Genomic DNA, 18,283 nt, shown 5'->3' with positions numbered 1-18,283 from the left:
AATATCATATTTCATTAATCGCTAGACACGATATAAAATTTGTGAGCTCATTTGAATGTGTGTGGAGAATAGTCGAGCAAAAAAAAAGTTGTATACACTTAAATATAGCATTAACGTATTAAATTTAACGGCCTTTGAACCAGACGAATCAGATTTAATAAATTACCTTGTTTTTATACACGACAGTAAATTTCGCACAACAAAAGCGAAGGTAAAATTAGTTGCCTTATTTAGAAAGTGAGCACTATGAGCAGTTAGAGTACCCCCAGCGGGTTAGGGGGTTAGAATATACCCGCGGTAGGTATGCCTGTCGTAAGAGGCGACTAAAATACCGGATTCAAGGGGTTGTGTACGCAACCTTTTCAGGTTGCCAGCGCAATATATAGCTTCTCCAAACCCAATTGTGAACCTCACCTTCGAGCGGCGAATCCAGTTTCACTAACAGACGAAGCTCTGGCGACCCCAAGCTCCTCATGGAACTTGTGGGTGGGGAGGGAGGTATGGCATGAAGGTTTAATGTGGCCATATAAATCGTTCCCTAGATGGTAGGGCTAGCACCTTAATTGAGCTGTGTTACCGGAGCGTACCGGATCTGTATCCGGCAACCTTATCGCTACAACAACAACAACAACAGCAGTTAGAGTAAACATTAGGGGTATAAAATAGGATAACTGAAAACCATTTAACCTTCACTTGACGATAGACGCTACATCGCCTTTCAAAATTGATGTCCACTAATAGTTTATAGAATAAAAAAAAGACAACACTAAGAGGAAATTTCCCAACATGGGTTCTTCTGCAAAGCCAGTTTGGACAGACAACCCGCTCCAGCCCCAGTTAAGGGTTGTAGTATATACTCGTTGCAAGACGTGCCTTTCATAAGCGACTAAAATCCCCTGAAGGTGATAGAGATCAATTAAGTTGTATCGGAACGTACTCGAAAGCACTGCCCATATTCCTTGTTGTTGTTGTAGCGATAAGGACACTCCCCGAAGGTCTTGGAGAGTGTTATTGATGTTGGTGGTCCATTGCCGGATGCAGATCCGGTACGTTTCGGCAGCAAGCTCGACCATTTCGGGAACTAAATGGGGTTAAATGGGGCTACACTGAAATGACAGTTCTTGGTCGGGGAAAATCCCGAGTCCCTCCGGTACATAGAACCGACTGCCTTGGGAAGCACCTTATGAAGCCAAAAAACACAAGCAGGTCCTCTGTGAACTCCACAAACAGGCGTTGGACCTTTATGCCGGGAATTGCATGGTGAATCCAGTACTCAAAGAACAATACCCAAAACTTGCGGAAGAGAAACGCACACTCCCCAGGGAAACACGAGTTACTCTAGCTCAACTTCGATCTGAATACTGTAACAGGTTAAACTCTTACCTATCCAGAATCAACCCCGACATACAAAATGTATGCCCCGCTTGCAATGTGTCCCCACATGACACCAACCATCTCTTTAATTGTAATGTGGAACCAACGCCTCTAACACCCCTCTCATTATGGTCCACCCCCGTTGAAACTGCAAGTTTCATTGGACTCCATTTAGAGGATATTGATGACAATTTGTGATCGGTCGAACTTATTGGATGGGGCGAAGCACTGCTACAACAACAACAATAACATCTCGGCAACGATTTGATATGACCACATGCGACCTTCTTGGCCATACCACCCTCCCACCCCCTAGATCCATGAGGAGTTCGGGGTCTCCAGAGCCCCCGCTGTTATTGAAACAGGATTCGCCACGGATAGGTGATGTTGACAATTGGGTTTGGAGAAGCTGTATATTGCGCTGGCAACCTGAAAGTGTTTCGCTATACAACCCCTTGAATCTGGTATTTTAGTCGCGTCTTACGACAGGCATACCTACCGCGGATATATTCTGACCGCCTAACCCGCTGGAGGGTGCCATATTCCTAATACTCCTCTATTATACCGTCGGGGAGCGATTTTGTGTTAATCGCAACGAAAATAACTACAAAAATCTTATCTTTCTAAAATAAGCACTGAGTATATTAATTCCAGCATAGTTACCATCACACGCTTCATCAATCTCAGCTGCCGCAGCAGACATTTGTTGCTGTTTTTCTTGCTGCGATTTTAAATATCTGAAAAGAAAAAGTATTTCAAATGAATAAATGTGTAAAACTCTAAATTAACTGAATGCCTCCAAATCACCTTATCGGTTCAGCCTTCTCTCGCTTGAGTTTGTCAAATTCATCTTCGAGCTCTTTGAGAGTGACTTGCGGCAATGATGTGATTTGTGGTTTCATAGCGGCGCCAATCCAACTGAAATGTGGAAAAGAATTATTTGCAGTAAAGTAGTAAATTGAAATTAATTTATATATACTAAATACAAATAGCATACCGATAAATTTCAATAGCCAACTGTTTGCCTTCATCACGCACCGTTTTATCGCGATCACTTATTAGTGGCGCTAATTTCTTGATCAAGGGCTTCACACCCACCACCTTATTGCCAAAATCATGCAATGCCAATGTTGTGGCAGATACACAGGCGGCAACAATTTTCGGATTTTTATGTTCCATACCCTTAACAAGTTCCTCCAGGACAGCTTCATGTTTCTCAATTTCTATATACATAAGCGTCACTTGTACGGCGAGATCTTTAGTTTTAGCTTTGGGCGCGGCAATACATTTTTGTACAATTCCAGTCATAACATCGCCAACTGTTTTGCCAGCTTGACCGCAATTCTCAACGAATATTAAAGCAGCTTCGAGTCCTTTCTCTTGTGCAACAACATTCGAATCTACGACCATTTTTTTAATGAGACCTAAAAATTTCATCCATTCTGGTGATTTTTCATCATCGATTTCACGAAAAATTTTCGCCGCCTCTTCGTAACCATCGACGCGCGCTTTCCATAATTTATGGACGCAGCGTTCGTCAACTGGTAGTTTTTTGTATTCTGTATCTTCAGTCATGATGGCGCACTAGTAATTTGTTTTTGTTTGACTAACCAAATATTTGTATGAATGATGGGTATTTTAAATGTGGCAAATTTTTATGAAAATGTGTTGTGGAATGCAGAGTTCTTCGTAGTTGAGTAATATGTTGCAGAATTTTATTTAGGTGAGTATTCTTTGTAAGTAATATCCTTTTTTTCCTGTCGCGTGTTGTTTTTGTTTCGTTCTGCTTTGCAAATGGTTCTCTGTTGTGCTGCTTTTCAATGGTTTCGTTGCTGCTTCCTTTACAACGTCTGTAAGACAAATGAACAAAACAAATTATTTTGCTAAATATTGCAAAAATGGAAAGACAAGAATAAATTTAAATTCATGTAAAATTATGAAAATGGAAAATGAAGAGCAGAAATATACGAGCGCTTTTTTAATTTTGTGTTTATTGAATTTCAATCAAACGAGAAGTTCAAAATTTGACAGCATGTTAGTGATGCAGAAAAACTACGAAGGGGAACAGTCGAACCGGATCGCTTAGAGGACATCCATCAGATGTCACAAGTACTAAAGGTGGAAAACTCGGCTACAAGGCCAGAAAAGTGAGCCTATACCAAACCATATGCGTTTCGAAAAAAACTTAAAAAATTAAAAAAACCAAAGAAATATTCGAAGGATATTTTCATAAAAAATAAAAAAAGGTATCAAAATTGAAAACGCATTCTAAAGGAAAATCAGAATATGAATAACAGAAAACGAGCCGGACCCGTGCGCATCTTGCGCAACCAATATAAAAGTATCTTATCAAATATCAACAGAAATCAGCTGTTCTATCAATCAATTAAAACTTACAGCTTGCGTTGCCATCTGGCGTATGGTAGCAACTGGCGGTAATGCAGTGCAAATATTCACAATAGTGCCATACTACAAATAGATTTCTTTGTGTGCTCACAATCGTTTATTTTTAACAAATTATTTTAATAAAATATAGCTAAACAAAAGCACTACGACCAAAATTGCTCAAAGCTCGCTAATAGCCCGTATCTCCATCTCTACAACCAAAACTTTATTTATAGATTTGGATTGCAAATAAGAGCGAAAAAGGGACCAGTATATAAAAACAGCAATTAGAGATAATATATATGATAATACGCATACTAAACTAGTCTATATCGATGGGATATCACCCCTTGTTGTTGTTGCTGTTGTAGCGATAAGGTTGCACCCCGAAGGCTTTGGGGAGTGTTATCGATGTCATGGTCCTTTGCCGGATGCATATCCGGTACGCTCCGGTACCACAGCACCATTAAGGTGCTAGCCCGACCATCTCGGGAACGATTTATGTGGCCACATTAAACCTTCAGGCCATCCCCTCCCTCCCCACACCAAGTTCCATGAGGAGCTTGGGGTCGCCAGAGCCTCGTCTGTTAGTGAAGCAGGATTCGCCGCGGATAGGTGAGGTTGACAATTGGGTTCGGAGAAGCTATATATTGCGCTGGCAACCTGAAGAGTTGCGCTACACAGCCCCTTGAATCTGGTATTTTAGTCGCCTCTTACGACAGGCATACCTACCGCGGGTATATTCTGACCCCCTAACCCACTGGGGTGGATATCACCCCATCTCGGCTGTCAGTTCGAAAAAACTCTATCTCTGAATATTGTTTCAAAACGCCCTATCTCAGAATTCAGTTGAAGAACGCCTGCCCGTATAAAGAGGTTTTGAATAAAATTTTCACGTGAAGCATTTTTCAACCAATTCTGCAATAGAGCATTTTTCAAGTTTTCTGAGGTATGGCAATATCGAGCTAGAGACTGAGAACGCTGTTGTACTTGTACTCTAATACGCTTTAACGCTTACACGTTCACGCTAATACGCATATACCTTAAGTACTTTGGTTTTACGTTGCGCCTATACGCTTACGACTATGCATACGATTATGACTATATCTATGTTTTACGCTTTTACGGTAATACGCTCCTACACTAAAACACGCTTATGACCATACCCCAAAATACAGTAACATACTTTTACTTTACCCGCTCCATAAGCAACCCATAGTCTCGTTTCGTACTATACCAAAGGAACTGTTAAGTAAACGCTCTCCAAAACACGGCTTTTCGGTGCGAGGAATGGGGGCCAGAAAGAGTTATTATGGTTTATTTATCCAATACCGACCGATTTGTAAAATCGTATACTTGCACTTTACTTTACTTACTTAATTGGCGCTTAACCGTCTGCTGTTGTCATGGTCCATGCATCTGCCCCATATAGCAGGACGGGTACGATAAGTGACTTGAAGAGTATGATTTTCGTTCGCCGAGAGATGACTTTACTTTTCAATTGCCTACCTAGTCTAAAGTAGCATTTATTGGCAAGATTGATTCTTCGCTGGATTTCAGTGCTGATGTTGTTGCTAGTGTTGATGCTGGTTCCCAAATAAACGAAGTCTTTTACTATTTCGAAATTATGGCTGCCAACAGCAGCGTGGTTGCCAAGGCGCGTATGCGCTGACTCTTTGCTCGATGACAGCAGGTACTTCGCTTTGTCCTCATTCACCATACCACATACTTACACTACTAACCCTTTTTCACTTTTTGCCCATCTTACTCTACTTCTTCCCAACCTACGCTCTCATCACCACAACTTTTACTGTACGCATTAAAGAGTTCATATTGTAAACAGAGAGTGGGTTGAACTGAGCGGTCCGTAAAGGACCTTACATAGAAGCAGTGACGAGCCCCTTGACGTTAAAGTATTACGGGAAAACTATTGTTATATAAAAAATTAGATATGTAACGAGAGGTCTTCTCAAGAAGCAGTGCAGGTCATTAAAAAAATGTAAAATAAAATATAATTAAGTAAAGAAAAGCAAATGAATCAAAGCAAGTGAAGGTAAATTAAATCCCCCAGCGGGTTGGGGGTTGGAATATACCCGCGGTAGGTATACCTGTCGTAAGAGTGACTAAAATACCAAATAGATTCAAGGGGTTGTGTGGCGTAAGCCTTCAGGTGGCCAGCACAATATATAACTTCTCTAAACCCAATTGTCAACCTCGCCTATCCGTGGCGAATCCTGTTTCATTAACAACCGTGGCTCTGGCGTCCCCGAACTCCTTATGGATCTAGGGGGTGGGAGGGCGGTATGGCCTAAAAGGTCAGTTCAATTAGAGAATCTCGTTTGAGTACGAGTTGATAACTAGCATTTTCTCAACTTGAGAAACAGGCACTTTTTGTGATATAAAAAAGGCCCTTTTTGTTGAGGTTCTTTGATTCTCATTTTTTGCCACCGTTGAGAAACCACGCTTGAGACTTGGGATGTACATTAGTCCTCAGCTTGAAATATTATGTGACTTATTGGGTTTAATTGTAAGTTTCTTTAGATTGAAGTTTTCTTAATTCAAAATGGAAATTCTGAACATAAATTGTAATTGTTTGAGCTTGATTTGAATATTTCTGCATTTAATTCGGAAATACTGAACTTGAATTCCAACTTTCTGAATTTGACATAATAAAAATTGCAATATATTAAAAAACACAGAAAATTGGTTGGCCTTCCCTCACGAGCGAGAGCGACCTTCATTTTCTATACGAATAATCTAATAAGGAACACATTACAGTTCCGGCTCTCTTCCAACATAATCCAAGAAATGTTCGTGAAAAAAATACTATGTAAGTGAAATGAAAGTAAAAAAAATTACATGACTGCTACATGTGGAGACGCTTTTTAAAATCGTAGGAAAAACCACCGACTTAAATAGCCGGTTTTTGCTTGAGCTGAACTCTACAGTACCGGATTTTTAAAACTCAAAACCGTACATCACTAAAGAACATGAAACAAAGAAAGTAAAATAATAATAATAAGGAAACCCAATCGGGCAAATGAAACCAAGACACACAATCCCAACATTAAAAACTCAGCTCGCAAAAAATCATTGAAGCATTAAAAGTTATCTTGCCTTTACAATGATTTTCGCGCTAAATGAATGTGGTAATCTTGGGGTCCTATTAAGGTGGCAGACACACTATAGCAAACAACAATATTATATATTAAATAATTTATACCTCATTTATTGGCAATTTAGTACCGCAAAAAAAAATTTAAAGCTGCGTCCGGTTCCGAGAAACGGGAGTGTCTGCTAGCTTAAGACTCAAGCCAGCAGACACTTCGTGAAAACACGACCTACGACTTCCGAACGACTTGGATAATTGATATTACATTTACAGCCTGATTCTAATGTGGTAACAACTTTCTTCACCACGGCAACTTTCTTCATGTGGTAACTTTTGTACCCTTTTGGTATTCTGCCCACGAAAGTAGCCGGATAATTGTTTACCCACAAAAGTAGGTGGTTACATCGAAATAACCACACAACAGCTGTTGTCTAGAAAAAGGAAAAACTGGAAAATAAAGAATTGTGAGCGCAAATAAGTAAACATAATAGTAAAAAGGTGTTGCCTCTTGCTATACATATTTGTTTCATGTACTTTCACAGTATATATTACAATATAGCTATGTAAAAACGTATGCATGTATGTACATATGTATATACACATCGTCCCGTTTATTCGTTAACATCGTATCTACGAGTGACACATTTTCGATAAAGCCATGGCGGAACCATACACGGTGGCAGTATGGTGACATACCTACAAACATAAATAAAAATTCCATTTACTTCGTTTTTGTAAATTCGATGGACAAATGTCAAAATCGTACTGCGCCGGAAGTTGATGTATCAAATTAAATAAAAAAAAGTTTATATTCAGCTGTCCCATGCTGCCACCTTGTATCGTTCCGCCATGGGGAAAGCGAAGAAAACCAACTTTTAAATTTCACCACCGACACTGGTGAGTTTTTAGGTGATGACAGCGTTACCACATTGGCCAGAATCGCGAATAAAACAACTGGTAACGATTTTCGGTTACATAATGTTCTGGGTACTATTTTACCGGTAACGCTAAGAATCGGGCCGTTATTGGCAATTTAGTACCGCAAAAAAAAATTTAAAGCTGCGTCCGGTTCCGAGAAACGGGAGTGTCTGCTAGCTTAAGCCTCAAGCCAGCAGACACTTCGTGAAAACACGACCTACGACTTCCGAACGACTTGGATAATTGATATTACATTTATTGGCAATTTAGTACCGCAAAAAAAAATTTAAAGCTGCGTCCGGTTCCGCGAAACGGGAGTGTCTGCTAGCTTAAGACTCAAGCCAGCAGACACTTCGTGAAAACACGACCTACGACTTCCGAACGACTTGGATAATTGATATTACATTTATTGGCAATTTAGTACCGCAAAAAAAAATTTAAAGCTTCGTCCGGTTCCGAGAAACGGGAGTGTCTGCTAGCTTAAGACTCAAGCCAGCAGACACTTCGTGAAAACACGACCTACGACTTCCGAACGACTTGGATAATTGATATTACATTTATTGGCAATTTAGTACCGCAAAAAAAAATTTAAAGCTGCGTCCGGTTCCGAGAAACGGGAGTGTCTGCTAGCTTAAGACTCAAGCCAGCAGACACTTCGTGAAAACACGACCTACGACTTCCGAACGACTTGGATAATTGATATTACATTTATTGGCAATTTAGTACCGCAAAAAAAAATTTAAAGCTGCGTCCGGTTCCGAGAAACGGGAGTGTCTGCTAGCTTAAGACTCAAGCCAGCAGACACTTCGTGAAAACACGACCTACGACTTCCGAACGACTTGGATAATTGATATTACATTTATTGGCAATTTAGTACCGCAAAAAAAAATTTAAAGCTGCGTCCGGTTCCGAGAAACGGGAGTGTCTGCTAGCTTAAGACTCAAGCCAGCAGACACTTCGTGAAAACACGACCTACGACTTCCGAACGACTTGGATAATTGATATTACACTTATTGGCAATTTAGTACCGCAAAAAAAAATTTAAAGCTGCGTCCGGTTCCGAGAAACGGGAGAGTCTGCTAGCTTAAGACTCAAGCCAGCAGACACTTCGTGAAAACACGACCTACGACTTCCGAACGACTTGGATAATTGATATTACATTTATTGGCAATTTAGTACCGCAAAAAAAAATTTAAAGCTGCGTCCGGTTCCGAGAAACGGGAGTGTCTGCTAGCTTAAGACTCAAGCCAGCAGACACTTCGTGAAAACACGACCTACGACTTCCGAACGACTTGGATAATTGATATTACATTTATTGGCAATTTAGTACCGCAAAAAAAAATTTAAAGCTGCGTCCGGTTCCGAGAAACGGGAGTGTCTGCTAGCTTAAGACTCAAGCCAGCAGACACTTCGTGAAAACACGACCTACGACTTCCGAACGACTTGGATAATTGATATTACATTTATTGGCAATTTAGTACCGCAAAAAAAAATTTAAAGCTGCGTCCGGTTCCGAGAAACGGGAGTGTCTGCTAGCTTAAGACTCAAGCCAGCAGACACTTCGTGAAAACACGACCTACGACTTCCGAACGACTTGGATAATTGATATTACATTTATTGGCAATTTAGTACCGCAAAAAAAATTTAAAGCTGCGTCCGGTTCCGAGAAACGGGAGTGTCTGCTAGCTTAAGACTCAAGCCAGCAGACACTTCTTGACAAAACGACGTACAGCTCCCTAACGACTACAATAATTTATACCTTATTGATTGCCTAAATGTTTCGTTGTCCTGAAAAATATTTTCACTATACACTATAATACACGTAAAAAAATCCGTACTTCAAATAGCGTTTGGTTTTTTTTCTTGTTCATTTTCACATGCAAAAATTGAAGTTTGTTTTTTACATTTTACCAGGTGTTGTTATCACAACACTGATTGCATCTTCTTGATTATTTCTCATACAACACGTAGGTACAACAATATGTCAGTTAATCAAAATCAATGAAGAATTTCTTCTGACTTGACATTCTTCTGTTTTGCGAAATAGTTGCATTAATTTGAAACTCTTAGTAATAAAATGTTTTATTTTTAATATAATAATGTGTTACCGATAGGGTTGCCAAAAATACTGATATTTTAGCAAACCAAAGACAATATGCATTTGTACTCATTTTTTCGAATTTGTACTGGTTTTGAGGATATGTCGATTCATTAATTCATTGCTTTTATTTTACGGTTCGTTCGGAAGACAGATCAAAATTAGGGGTTCGTGTAAAACGCTTTCAATTTAGGCTGATAACAATATTCTTATTACCACTAAAGAAAATTACAAGCAACTTTTACACTCTGATGGTATTTTGTTGCTAAGAGTTTCTGGAAAATATCGTTACCATCAGAATAGGTGGCATAGGCTTATTAACAGTCAAAATTACAGTTTTTTTTGTTTTCGAAATAGGGTATTCTTTGACCGATTTCCGTGAAACGACATTTTTCGAATTCTCAGATAGGGTGTTCTTAAAATAAATTGTAATATATGGAGTTTTCAAAAGTTTTCAAAGATAGAGGGGTTTCGAACCGGTATAGAGGGATGTTCCACTCAGCCGCCGAAATAATACTTATATTTGTTTTCAAATCCGTATCCACTCATTTTAGAAGATTGTAACATCTTTGAAACTTATTGAAAATCAAATAGATGTTTTAATATCATATGTAGCATGTCGTAGACAAACTTCCATACATTTTTGGAGTTTAAGTATTTTTTGTTTTAATTTCACATGAACGACCGAATGCATCCCTCATAAATCAAAAATTTATGAAGTCACAGAAGAACATAAAATAGTTGGCGCACACCTCATGTACTGAATTCGATTGAGAAAAAATATTCTAAAATATACTGATGCCCAGACCAAAAGTACTGATATCACCACCTGAAAATCCGGCAGCCCTAGTTGCCGATAAAAGTAATACAGATCAAAACGCTATTTACCATTTATCGTTCCTTCGACAGCGTTCTCGGACAAATAGTAATTCTTAAAAAGTATGGGGCATTTGTAGCGGCTTTCCTCCCAAACTTTTTCGGTAATTACGTGTTGCCATGCTCCTTGCTTAAACTTCGTCCACGTTCGTGTATAAACATTTTTTGCACAAGCTCGCTTGTTCTTTTTTTTTACGGTAGTCGAAATTTGCTTGAAAATTTCCCTTTCTAAAATTATTTCAAAAGCTATCGTGTCTGTTTCTTCATCCATATCTTCCTCTGAATCGTCATTAATCGTAGTATTCCGAGATGTTATAAAACTTAGCTCCTCGATACCACGTAACTTGTCCAATACTTTAAAAGCATTCACACATACTTTGGTATAAAGTGTAGTTGGTTTTACGTCCACATTTAGTTCATCAGCAATAACACGCCAAATTTCACTATTTTTACTGGCAATTACTCGGTCTTCCTTTAGTATTTCGTCTTTGTGCTCAATACACGCTTTTACAAACGGTTCTTCTAAAACTGTTGGCTTACGACCAACCATAGGAGCCACTTAAAACATAAAGAACAACAGGAAAACGTTAGCTGCATTACAATTTCCATCGGATCTAAACTTACTCTTTATTCGGGTTTATTCGACTGAAATTATTAGAACGGTGCATAGACCCTAGCCAGGGTGGGTCCCTGTTACGAATTTTCTATTAAAAGTCCTAGAAAAACAGGTATTTTTCTACTGTAATTTTTTTAAATTATTTTAATTCCTTGGCTTTTTTTAGTCCAATAATATCTGTTAAACCAAGCCAAGTATTTTTTTGGCAAAAATAGATGGCTTGCACGAGTTTTGATCAAGCCATTGAATCTATATAAACATCGATTGGCCTTATGTCTAGAATTAAAAAATATATAGTTTGTTTAAAATGGAGTGTTTCGTTTGTAAGATATACATAAATCAAATACTTATATGTAGTCTAGTTCGTGACACATAGCAAAATGATATTTCTATGGTACTTCGATACACTTTTTGCAGAACAATGAAACACCCGATGTTAAACTAACTATATATTTTCAAATTGTCGACATTAGGACCAATCGGATGGTTCCAAATTTTTAAATATAGGATTAATACTTTTAATCTTTATCCGACCAAGCCTTTTATTTTTGACAAAAAAAATTGGCTCCGTTTAACTGATATTATCTAACTGAAAAATTAAGTATGAAGTATGTTGTACTTTTTTAAATAAATCAGAAAAATAGAAAGGATACACGATTCGTCATGAGTATGAGCAAATATTACGTACTATATTCCCCTAAAATATTTTCGAAAATATTACATCGTCGCTCGCTAGCCTGAAGCATGAATGTCAAATTTTTCCGAATTTGTGTTAGAGGCCTCTTTGGATTACCCTTTAGACTCTCTAGGTTCTACTTAAATCTACAGCTTCCTACCTTACATGGAAACCCCAATAATTTATGCCGTTTTCACGAATGTATAAATCAATCACACAAAATTGGGTTAGAAAAATGAATGTGGTATATTCATGTTTCTCGATGACAACAAAGTAATGCTGTTCCTGTTTGTATGACACATTCGTTGATATGGCTCAACAATTTTTGAAATTAAGGTAAGAACAGCACACATTCATTCATTAATTTTTACTAATAATTCGAATTATTTTAAATATTTAATTATTTCTATAATAATTAAAAAATGGGATTCGGCACAACGCTATCCGAAAAAAGGGTAATTTACCAGTTGGGCCAATTCCTATAGCGTATTCGGACTCAGCGCATCAAAATTGATAGAAAACATGAGCCGCATTACCTGATCCGACTACATTTTTTAATTTTTTTGTATAGCTGTGTTAAAAAAAATTAAATCAGTTTTTAAAACTTTTGTTGTGCCAGAAAAATTAATGGGCTAAATCTCGGAGAATAAAAGGGATGGGAGCAGAACTGTTATTTCAGTTGAAAGAGCATATTGTGAGTATAATATATATGTAGATACGTTTTTACATTAGAAACTAATGCGGCAGTTACCCACCGACGTGTGCCGTACGTAAGGACGTTTGTCGTACGAAGCACGTTTGACCGAACTCTCAAGCCCGTAGGAATCAATGTGTGCGTTTGTGTACATGTACATAACATATTTGTGTGTGTATTGTTTACAGATAAGCACTGTTGCCATTGACCATTTTGCATGTATGCTTATGGAAACATCAACTTTTTCCAATTTAATTTTTGATATTGTAAAAGGCCGGAATACATATTAAATAAGTATAAATAGATTGCATATTTATAATCAGCACTTTTACATAATTATTTCGAATTATTTTCACAATTTTTCAAACTTTAATTAGGTGTTTTTGCATAAAATTGCAAACGGTTAAAAATTAGCGCACAAAAGTTTACTAGGCAACTCTGTCTAGTGAGAGAGCGATCAGCTGACACGTTCTTACGGAAAAAATCAAAATTGTTTTGATTTCTACGTTCCGGGCTACGTACGTACGGGCGTTGCACGTCGGTGAGTTTTCGTTTACATTGCACACTCATAAGATAGGTCGTGTCAGCTGACACGTTTTTGGTACGTACGTTCGTGAGTAACTGCCGCATAATTCTTCTAAATTTGAGAGAGCAATAAAGTTTGAAACTCGATTTCCCAGCAATTTAATTTTGGCACATTCATGCTTCTGCTAAGCGGGCGACGATATAATACGCGCTACACGTTCATCAAAAAATCCTTTTTTTTTATTTCAAAGTGGAGTGTTAGTTCAAAAAATATTAAATCATTTATGACGTGACGCCGAGCAGCTTGCCTACATTTACTTGCAGCAGACAATTTGTTTCACTAATTGTATGCAGCTAACGCGTCCCTTTGTATGAATGCATGGTCGAGTTACCCTGCAAAAATTCGTGCGATTAATACATAAAGGGATTGGACTCCGCTTGATCTCTTTTGTCTACATTTGAGCATAATTGCTCCCCTTTAGTCCCTTTCGGTTGCAGTTGCGATTAGTTTGAAATCTATGTAGCCCATTTTAAAAAATATTTAATATAAAACGCCCTAAATTTGTGGATAATATTTGTTATTCCTTTTTGAAAAACGGGGAAAACAACTTTCAACAAATAGATTTGGTGGCTTGGCATACCCTTCGATAGTGTTTCTGCCACGAAAATGCAACTGCTGCCTATTTGAGACCTTGTTGAACCGATAGGGACTAGTCTTCATATGTTCGCATAAAGGTACAAAAGGGACTGGTTATATCGATCCCTTTCGGTATAAATGGGTAAAATTCTTCATAGGACATGCTCAAACAAAAGGGAACAGTTGAACTCATACAAAGAGATCAAAACAGGCATTGGTCATATACTCCATTGCGACTCAACCCGGATTCATCATAGACTAATCGCATTTTTGCAGGGTAACTACACATACATACATATGTACATATGCAATCGTAAATAAACGTACTAATCACTTGGTAAGTAGCTAGTATTTGTGTTTTACCAAACCATTATTGTAAGACAATAGGATACAAATGAAAAAATTATTTCTATTCTTTTATAAATTTTATTTTCACACTTCATTGCTCATTTTCCACTTATAACAATAAAATAACAAAATTTAATAATAACTTGTAAAATATTAATTTTACAAAAATAATTAATATAAATTATAATTTATTATTAGAAATTATTAAATTCTATTTTCGAAAAGGAAATTTTTTATATTATTACATGAAGTATCTAAACGTGTACACTATACTGGGTCGAATTATTAACCGACAGCGCGACATCGTTTTTTCGATAGGATTTGGGCTCAGGAAAACAAAGTTCCACTACACATGCCCAAAAAAAATAATTTTCGAGCCTGTGAAAATTATAATTTTTTTTTACTTTTTTTCGACTTTTATTTTTAAGTTTTTTTCATGACCTACTAAAAAATCTTCATTTGATTGTAAAATTTTCATGTATACCCTGTCCGACCAAAAAATGTCCGCTAAAAAAATATTCTTTTTTTTTCAAAAACTGTTATCGACAACGTTTAGCGGATATTTTTGGGTAGGACAGGGTATACATATGAAAATTTTTTTAGTAGGTCATGAAAAAAAAACCTTAAAAATCAAAATCGAAAAAAGTCAAAAAAATGACATTTCGCGGGCTCGAAAATTATTTCTTTGGGTATGCGTAGTGGAACTTTTTTTCCTGAGCCCAAATACTATCGAAAAATCGATGGCCCGATATCGGTTAACTTTCGTCCATACAAATCGACCCACCCTAGTGTACACATATATTTTCTTACGAAGGTTTTGAAATGTGCGTTGTGAATGAAAATAAAATTTATAAAATAACTAAAGGAGTAGAAATTATTTTTTTATTTGTATCCTATTGTCCTTTGTACTACAATAATGATTGCATATGTATATATATATATATATATATATGTATGTTGTTGTTGTTAAGTTGACCATGCATACATACGTACATATGTATATACATACATATGTAGGCACGCGTTAGCTGTATACAATTAATGCCACCTATTGCTTGCTGTAAGTAAATGTAGGCAAGCTTGTCGTAGTAACGTGAGAAATTAGTTAATATTTTTTGAACCAACAAAATAAAATAAAAAGGGGAATAGAGTATGTAATATTTGTTTAAAAAGTATAACTTTTATTTACTATTTCGATTTTATAAAATAATAATTTTATTATTTATTTACTATTTCGATTTTATAAAATAAAATCTTTCTTTAACGCAGTTATAAAGTAAATGTCGTTACCTTCAAAATAAAACAAAAACGACGAGTGGAACCAAATATATAGAATTTTGAATGTGGGCAAGTTTGCTTAACCATGGAATCTGAACACATGCAGATCTTTGAAATAAACTTTTTTTGAAGGAAGTCTTGATATACATATGTATTTAGGTATTGACTTAAATTGTGAAAAGATTCCAGGAAATCTGGTATCTTTTAACCTTCCTATACCCGCGCATTGGTCTGTGAGACCAACAAAACGCTTTTACGTAAATACTCTTTTCCCAGCAACCCTAGAAATTTGAATTTTCTGTTAGCTGCCGCTTTTTTACAGGCTTTGTTTTAGTGTTTGTGCGAGACGGGCATACTGGTGTATTTGATAATAATTGGTCTGTGAGACCGGCACGGGTATATGTGTAACTTTTTGTGCAGGTAAAATTTTTTTGGTGTTTTTTCTTCATTGCTGTGCATTTTAAGCTATTGCATAGATTTTATCGCGGGCTTGGCGACCAAATCAAAAAAAACCGTAACGGATATTTGTCAAAAAAGGTTCGAAAAGTTTCGAAAAAGTTTCGGTGTTAGCAACAAGATGATTACATAAAATTGTATCTATTTATGCGAATATTGGTTGTTGTCTTTGGTGTACATTTATTTTCACTACTGCGCTGTAGATGGCACTGGTAACCGCCAGATGCCAGATGACCTGCACGCTAGATGATGCACACCAACACACACACACACACGCTGTACAGAATTGCCATTGTTGCTGTTGAACTTAGTACAGTAATTACGTACATAGTTGTTCCCTTTGATTTTAAGTTATTGCATAAATTTTATCGCGGGCTTTGAGCGTGGCGACTGAATCAAAAAAACCGTAACTATATATGTACATAAAATCATGGAATAACATCTGTTAATAAGAGCAAAAGTTTCGGTGTTAGCAACAGGCTGATCACATAAAATTGGATCTATTTATGCGAATATTGGTTGTTGTCTTTGGTGTACATCTATCTTCACTACTGCGCCGTAGATGGCACTGGTAACCGCCAGATGCCAGATGACCTGCACGTTAGATTTAATCAATAAAAGTAAAAAATTTGTTTTCTTATCGGTCACCACGCTTAAAAAGTGTAACTTGAATTAATATCAAAGACAAAACTTGAATTAATATCAAAGAAAACAAAATGTTGCATAAATATTATAATTGCATAAGTGATAATATGCAATAGCTTTACCGTGGCAGTCCCCGAGTGCCACACGTCCTTTTTTATTATTTTGAAGGTACCTGTAATTATCAAAATGAATCAAGAGCAAATCAAACTACTTTTGGAGGAAGAATTTTCGAGTTCTGAATATAAGGATGAAAATGACAGCCAGGTTGAAGATTTGTTTGGAACATGCTATTATGGTATGTTCTAACTGTTACTGTAGGGTGAAGAAGCTTTTTTCTTACCGCGGAAAAAATTCGAAACAGGGACTGAGCTGTGCTCTAAATTAAAAGAAAAATAGCACGATAAAACTACGCCTCTTGGTGGTTCACTGTAGACTAGTTTATATGGACTGCTAAGCGACAAACTTTAAATACGCCTCTGAAATTGATGCGCATAAAATTTGTCCTACTAAATTTCAATACGTATTATACTCAAATGTAACTGAAATATGTGTCTTTGTTTCACCCTCTACACTAATTCTATGTATTCTATGTGTGTCCACAATTCATCGCAACCGATTCAGCTATATGTTATACCCTATGGCCATCAGAGGGTTGTGTCTCCGCTTTTCGGTACACCCTGTGATGTTATGTTAGTTATTTAACCACTGCCGCTAGATGGGTCTCCTAAGCATTATCTAAGAAAAGATAGGCGTTTTTTCACGCGCAAACGAAACGTATACGCGAGTATAAAAAAACACGGCTATTGTTTCAGTGTAGCTGCATATGTAGGTATACATACATGCGTTTGTTAGAATTAGTCTAGAGGGTTACATACAATCAGTCTAGAGGGTGAAACAAAAACACATATTTCAGTTACATCTGAGTATAATGCGTATTGAAATTTAATAGGACAAATTTTATGCGCAGCAATTTCGCGTAAACGTACATACATATATAGAACTAAAAAAAACACAGCTATTAATTATGTGGGTACACACATGTCTGTTTGTATTATGAGTTCATGCTCTAATATTGAAATGTCAATGCGACAGTTATGTACATTATTAAATGGTAAGGTAATGATTGAATTTAAAGTAAATACATTTGCAAGTGTTCCTGCCTACGACAAAATGCAGCGTGTGAAAAATTCCTAGTTATGTATACATCAAGCAAGGAATATGTGTGTAAGTGGAAGGAAGATAATAATCTGTTTCATAGTTTTCAATCAATTTTTGTAAAATTGGAAATTATTACCACTACGACCCAACTTAAAATGTTGATGAAAACAAAAGTTTAGTGCATTGTGCTCTAATTAAATGTTGCGATATGAATTAAAAAAATACTTACTTCTTGATACACTTTTTCACGCTCGCGATTTAAAGAAATGTCGACTAAATTCGTATAAAAATAACACAAAATTCACTCTATTAATAAATAATATTTTATCACATTTATTTAGAACGCACAACTTTTTGAATCTATTTCTTATTTGCAACTGAAGAAATTCCTCAGAGCAACCTCTTTAGTTAACAAATCGCGAAACAATAAAACATCGAATTCGGCAACAAAGAAGTTGAAACCATCAAAAAACTGTAGTAAATGATA

The 18,283-nt window shown here is 36.8% G+C and overlaps 1 protein-coding gene and 1 long non-coding RNA gene across 5 annotated transcripts in view; both read right to left on the bottom strand.

Annotated features, from left to right (window-relative positions):
• The window catches only part of msps (msps cytoskeleton-associated protein 5), a 103,272-nt gene that overhangs the window by 43,520 nt on the left and 41,469 nt on the right, over positions 1-18,283 (bottom strand). For all 4 annotated transcript variants that reach the window (XM_067784286.1, XM_067784290.1, XM_067784300.1 and 1 more), the window contains exons 2-4: positions 2,372-3,224; positions 2,182-2,292; positions 2,038-2,111 (exon numbers count right to left, since the gene is read on the bottom strand). In XM_067784286.1, the coding sequence (XP_067640387.1) occupies positions 2,038-2,111; positions 2,182-2,292; positions 2,372-2,949 (763 nt within the window). In that variant the 5' untranslated portion in view covers positions 2,950-3,224. The remainder of the gene's footprint in view (positions 1-2,037; positions 2,112-2,181; positions 2,293-2,371; positions 3,225-18,283) is intronic.
• LOC137242178 (uncharacterized) lies at positions 10,632-18,221 on the bottom strand. Its single transcript, XR_010950911.1, has 3 exons — positions 18,026-18,221; positions 11,388-11,479; positions 10,632-11,321 (listed from the first exon to the last, which is right to left on the bottom strand). It is a non-coding gene; the product is annotated as an uncharacterized lncRNA (long non-coding RNA).

The sequence above is a fragment of the Eurosta solidaginis genome, chromosome 1, assembly GCF_040869045.1.
Source record: "Eurosta solidaginis isolate ZX-2024a chromosome 1, ASM4086904v1, whole genome shotgun sequence".
Taxonomy (NCBI): Eukaryota; Metazoa; Arthropoda; class Insecta; order Diptera; family Tephritidae; genus Eurosta; species Eurosta solidaginis.
Note: the sequence above shows the minus strand (reverse complement) of the source record. Positions and strands in the feature narration are given on the sequence as shown.